This window comes from Erithacus rubecula (assembly GCF_903797595.1).
Source record: "Erithacus rubecula genome assembly, chromosome: 25".
Classification (NCBI taxonomy): domain Eukaryota; kingdom Metazoa; phylum Chordata; class Aves; order Passeriformes; family Muscicapidae; genus Erithacus; species Erithacus rubecula.
Window position 1 is genome coordinate 1918557 of NC_136677.1, and position 6151 is coordinate 1924707.

General features: G+C 58.3%; 1 protein-coding gene across 1 annotated transcript; it reads left to right on the plus strand.

The window, feature by feature from the left end:
* Positions 1-224: 224 nt before the first annotated feature.
* Positions 225-4182, plus strand: LOC306812303 (uncharacterized protein; the record flags this gene model as incomplete). Its single annotated transcript, XM_079326800.1, has 3 exons — positions 225-1753; positions 2396-2717; positions 2893-4182. The coding sequence occupies 3 exons, from the start codon at positions 225-227 to the stop codon at positions 3847-3849; spliced, it is 2808 nt and encodes a 935-aa protein (XP_079182926.1). The 3' UTR covers positions 3850-4182.
* Between the last annotated feature and the right edge of the window lie 1969 nt (positions 4183-6151).

Genomic DNA, 6151 nt, shown 5'->3' on the forward strand with positions numbered 1-6151 from the left:
ATGGATCCGTGCAAGGTGTGCCTGGCTGGCGCACGGAGCCTCTTCGCGCTGATTTTCACGCTGCTCGCCGCCCTCCGGGACTCACTGGCTGGCTCTGTTAGCGTCAGGCAGCTGCTGCTGGCCGCGTTCCTGCCGCACGTGGTCGGCAGAGCCGCTGCCGTGTCTGACCTTCCCGGGACACTCACCGCGGAAGGGCCTGCGGGGCCGAGGGGCCGGGCCGGGCCATGGACGGGCGGTCGGAGCTGCGGAACGGGCTGCGGGACTCGCTGGCCAAGCCGTTCGCGTTCGCCTTATTCCTGTGCTTGTGGCAGCTGGGGGCAGCGCAGTCGTGGCCGCGGGCGCTGCTGTGGCTGCTGCTGGTCGCGCTGCTGTGGCTGCTGCTGGTCGCGGCGTGCGGGGACGTGCTGTGGTTGTCGCAGTGGTTGTCGCGGCTGTCGCGGCTCTCGGCCCCGGAGCAAATCGGGCAGGTGCTGGGCGTCGTCATCTATCTGCTGATAGACCTGTGCGAAGTGTGCCTGGCTGGCGCACGGAGCCTCTTCACGCTGCTCGCCGCCCTCTGGGACTCGCTGGCCGGCTCTGTTCTCAGCGTCAGGGAGCTGCTGGCCGCGGTCCTGCCGCACGTGGCCAGTAGAGCCCCTGCCGTGGCCATCCGGCTTTGGCCACACTGCCAGCTGGCCTTCAAATTCCTCTGTTCCACCACTGTGGTCTTCATCAACGTCTGCTTCCTGATCTACAACCTGGCTATTGTGTATCACAGTGGTGCCCAGAGTCCCGACGCACTGCTTGTCACCCTCAGCAACTCACTCACCAGTCTCATTTTCGGGGTCACTGACCTGCTGGCAGCGTTCCTATCACATGTGTCCAGTGGTGCATTTGAGCTCATCTGCTTCGTTGGCAAGGTCTTCATCAGCATCTGGGTCCTGGTCAGCAACCTGTTGGAGAGCCTGCTGAGCCTGTGTCTGATGGGCAGTCAGTGCCTCTCCATGCTGCTGGCCGTCCTCTGGGACCTGCTGTCCAGTCTGGTTCTCGGGGTCACCAATGTGCTGGTGATGCTCCTGTTGCTGCCCTTCCAGCTGGCCTTCCTGCTCCTCTCCTTCATCACACAGATCTTCACCAGCATCTTCTTCGTCGGTGTTTACATTGTGAAGTTTCTCCTGCAGATTGCATTTCTAATTGTCTTTTTTATTGTCATTTGCTACAACTGGGAGGTGCTGTGGATGCTGAAGGAACGTGTGCTGGGCTCCTTCCACCGCCTGCAGCAGGATGTGGGGCAGCTCTACCAGGTGGCCGTGCTGACCCTGTGCAGGGCAAGGACCTCCCAACTCTGGCGCAGGCTGGTGGACTGGATCCTGCAGGTGACCAGAAGGAGCCAAGCAGGGAGGATGACGGACCAGGGAAGGGACCAGGCAGATGCAGGGCAGGTGCCACAGCCATCTGCTGGGCCAGGGCAGGGTCCCCAGACACCCAGGGAGGAGCCGGGCACGTCCTGGGAGAGAGCTCCAAGGAGTGAGCAGCTGAACAACACAGCTGGGAACGTTGAGGGAGCCCCCAAAAACGATCCCTGGGCGGTGCTGAAGGAACAAGAAGAGTGTAAGCAATGTGTCATCTGCCAGGACCAGACCAAGACAGTCGTGCTGCTGCCCTGCAGGCACCTGTGCCTGTGCCAGGAGTGCACAGAGGTGCTGCTGCAGCAGGACCAGCGCCACTGCCCCCTGTGCCGCCAGGGGATCCAGAACACCATGAACATCTACCTGTGAGCCCACGGGGGGCTTGGGATGTTTTGCCAGGAGATCAGGGGCACCCCTGTCTGCACTTCCCAGAGCTGCCAGGAGCAGCTTGCAAAGAACTGTGGATGGTGCTGGAAGGGCAGGACGCTGTGGGGTGTCTGCTGCTCACATTTGCTGCCTGACTAGGCTGTAACTCTTGCTAGCAAGCACAATACTGATCTCTGCAATGGTATGGAAGTGTTTTCTGCAAGTGTCCAAGGCCAGGTTGGACGGGGCGTGCATCAGTCTGGGATGTGGGAAGGTGTCCCTCCACCATGAGATTTTCCTCTTACCGTAATGGTCAGGCAGATCCACGTCCACAAAGTGATCAGAAATTAGCTCAATATTATAATATTGATTTCTATGCATATTAGTTTATTTATAATTCGAATATAGCAGCATATAACTTATACAAAAGTGTATCAATATGTTATATTAATTAATTAAATACATATTAATACCATATAACTTACATATATAACTACTGTATCTATATATATAACTGCTATATAACTTCATTGCCTGTCCAAAAATCTGCCACAACCCAGCGCTGTGCGCGCAGGAAGCGCAGCTGCCGCGGGACAGCGAGCACTTTAAACGAGTGACAGCAGGTGTGACCCCACCGGCAGCCACTCCCCGGCCACCTCCTGCCCCCCGGGGCTCGGCAGCACCGATCCGGCGATGTCCATCGCGGAAGAGGCTGCGGAGCCGAGCGGACGGGGGAGCACGGGGGGACCATGGACGTGCAGCGGGAGCTGCGGGGGGGCTGCGCCTGCTGCGGGACGTGCTGCTCGATTTCAGCTCCGTGCTGTGCTGCTGGCCACGCTGCTGGCGCTGCTGCGCGGGTGCTGCGCGGGCGCGGAGCGCCTGTCGGGACTGTCGGGACTATCGCGGCTGTCGGGAATGCCGGGGCTGTCGGTCCCGGTGCAGCTCGGGCAGGTGTTGGTGTCGGTACCCGGCTGCTGATGGATGTGTACAAGGTGTGCCTGGCTGGCGCACGGAGCCCCTTTACACTGCTCGCCGCCCTCCGGGACTCTCTGGCCGGCTCTGTTCTCAGGGTCAGGGAGCTGCTGGCCGCGTTCCTGTCACACAGGGCCAATAGAGCCGCTGCCGTGTCTGACCTTCCGGGGCCGCCCATCGCGGAAGATCCTGCGGGGCCGAGCGGCCGGGGGGGACCATGGACTGGCTGTGGGAGCCGGGGAATGCGCTGCGCCTGCTGAACACGTCCAACCTCAGCTTAGTGCTGATCGCCTGGCTGCTGCTCCCGCTGCTGTCGTGGCCCCGGGCGCTGCAGTGGCTGCTGCTGGCCACGCTGCCGTGTATGCCGCTGGCCGTGCTGCTGTGGCTGCAGCTGGCCGGGCAGCTGCGGGTGCCGCTGGTCATTCTGCTGTGGCTGCCGCTGGCCGCGCAGCTGTGGCTGCCGCTGGCCGCGCTGGTGTGGTTGCCGCTGGCCATGCTGCTCTGGCTGCCAATGCCCGTTCTGCTGATGATGCTGCTGGCCTCGATTGTGATGTACATGAGCGTGCTGGAGTGGCTCTGGGACATGCAGTGGTTGTCGCAGCTGTCGCGGCTGTCACGGCTGTCGGCGCAGCGCTGCGGGCAGGTGCTGGGTGTCTGCACCTGCCTGCTGATAGACCTGTGCAAAATGTGCCTGGCTGGCGCATGGAGCCTCTTTGCGCTGCTTTTCACCCTGCTCGCCGCCCTCTGGAAATCATTGGCGGGGTTTGTTCTCAGCTTCAGGGCCGCGTTCCTGGCACACATGGCCAATAGAGCCCCTGCCCTGGCCAGGGAGGAACCGGGCACGTCGTGGTGGAGAGCCCCAAGGAAGCAGCAGCTGAACGCCAAAGTCGGGAACGCTGAGGGAACCCCCAAAAACAATCCCTGGGCGCTGCTGAAAGCACAAGAGGAGCGTAAGAAATGTGTCATCTGCCAGGACCAGACCAAGACAGTCGTGCTGCTGCCCTGCAGGCACCTGTGCCTGTGCCAGGAGTGCACAGAGGTGCTGCTGCAGCAGGACATCCACCAGCGCCACTGCCCCCTGTGCCGCCAGAAGATACAGAAGACCATGAACATCTACCTGTGAGCCCAGGGGGGCTTGGGATGTTTTGCCAGGAGATCAGGGGCACCCCTGTCTGCACTTCCCAGAGCTGCCAGGAGCAGTTTGCAAAGAACTGTGGATGGTGCTGGAAGGGCAGGACGCTGTGGGGTGTCTGCTGCTCACATTCGCTGCCTAACTAGGCTGTAACTCTTGCTAGCAAGCACAATACTGATCTCTGCAATGGTATGGAAGTGTTTTCTGCAAGTGTCCAAGGCCAGGTTGGACGGGGCGTGCATCAGTCTAGGATGTGGGAAGGTGTCCCTCCACCATGAGGTTTTCTTCTTACCGTAGTGGTCAGGCAGATCCACGTCCACAAAGTGATCATGGTGGATGTGGAATTACCTCAACATTATAATATTGATTTATTTGTATAGTAATTTCTTTATCATCAGTATATAACAGAATATAATTTTAATAAAAAAGTATAAATTAATATATATAATATTAATTTATTAAATCTATATTGATGCTTTATAACTTATAGTTATAATATAGTTATAATAGTTATATATAGTTTTATGTATATATATATATAAAAACTATATATAACTATATATATAACTGTATATATATCTAACTACTATAAAACTTCATTGCCTGTCCAAAAACTTGCGAAAACCCAGTGGCGCGAGCACGGGGAGCGCAGCTGCCGCGGGACAGCGAGCACTTTAAACGAGTGACAGCAGGTGTGACCTCACCGGCAGCCACTCCCCGGCCACCTCCTGCCCCGCGGCGCTCGCATCACCGATCCGGCGACGCCCATCGCGGAAGCGGCTGCGGGGCCGAGCGCACGGAGGGAGCACGGGGGGACCATGGAGGCGCAGGGGCTGCTGCCGATGTTGGTGCAGGGCGTGGTGGAGAGCGTGCTGCGGGAAGTGCTGCGGGAAGTGTTGGGGAAGATTCGGCCCTTCCACATCTTCGTCCTGTGCTTGGCCCTGCTGGCCGGAGTGTTCTGCCTGCTCCTGGCAACGCAGCTGTGGCTGCAGCTGGCCGCGCTGATGTGGTTGCCACTGGCTGCGCTATTGTGGCGACCGCTGGCCACGCTGGTGTGGCTGGTGCTGGTCACGCTGCTGTGGCTGCGGCTGTCGGCGCTGCTGTGCCTGTCGCGACAGTTGCTGTGGCTGCCGCTGGCCGGGCAGGCGTGGCTGTCGCTGGCCACGCTGCTGTGGCAACCACTGGCCGCGCTGCTGTGGCAGCCGCTGGCCGCGCTGCTCTGGCTGCTGCTGGCCATGCTGCTCTGGCTGCTGCTGTTTTCGGTGTGCCTGTGTGTGTTGCCGGAGGACTGGGACACGAAGCTCCTATCGCGGCTGTCGCAGCTGTCGGGGCAGCGCTGCGGGCTGGTGCTGGGCGTTGGCACGGGGCTGCTGATGGAGCTGGGCAAAGTGTGCCTGGCTGGCGCACGGAGCCTCTTTACACTGCTCTCCGCCCTCTGGGACTCTCTGTCTGGGTCTGTTCTCAGCGTTAGGGCCGCGTTTCTGTCACACATGGTCAATAGAGCCCCTGCCCTGGCCAGGGAGGAATCGGGCACATTCTGGAGCAAAGTCCCAAGGAAACAGCAGCTGAACGCCAAAGCCGGCAATGCTGAGGGAATCCCCAAAAACGATCCCTGGGTGCGGCTGAAAGAACGAGAGGAGCATAAGAAATGTGTCATCTGCCAGGACCAGAACAACACAGTCGTGCTTCTGCCCTGCAGGCACCTGTGCCTGTGCCAGGAGTGCACAGAGGTGCTGCTGCAGCAGGATCAGCGCCACTGCCCCCTGTGCCGCCAGGAGATCCAGAAGACCATGAACATCTACCTGTGAGCCCACGGGGGGCTTGGGATGTTTTGCCAGGAGATCAGGGGCACCCCTGTCTGCACTTCCCAGAGCTGCCAGGAGCAGCTTGCAAAGAACTGTGGATGGTGCTGGAAGGGCAGAACGCTGTGGGGTGTCTGCTGCTCACATTTGCTGCCTGACTAGGCTGTAACTCTTGCTAACAAGCACAATACTGATCTCTGCAATGGTATGGAAGTGTTTTCTGCAAGTGTCCAAGGCCAGGTTGGACGGGGCGTGCATCAGTCTGGGATGTGGGAAGGTGTCCCTCCACCATGAGGTTTTCCTCTTACCGTAGTGGTCAGGCAGATCCATGTCCACAAAGTGATCAGGGATTAACTCATTATTATAATATTGATGTTTTTGCATATTAATTTCTTTATCATCAGAATATGACAGAATATAATTCTAATAAAAGGGTATCAATTAATATAAATAATATCAATTATTGAAATCGATATTGATACTATATAACC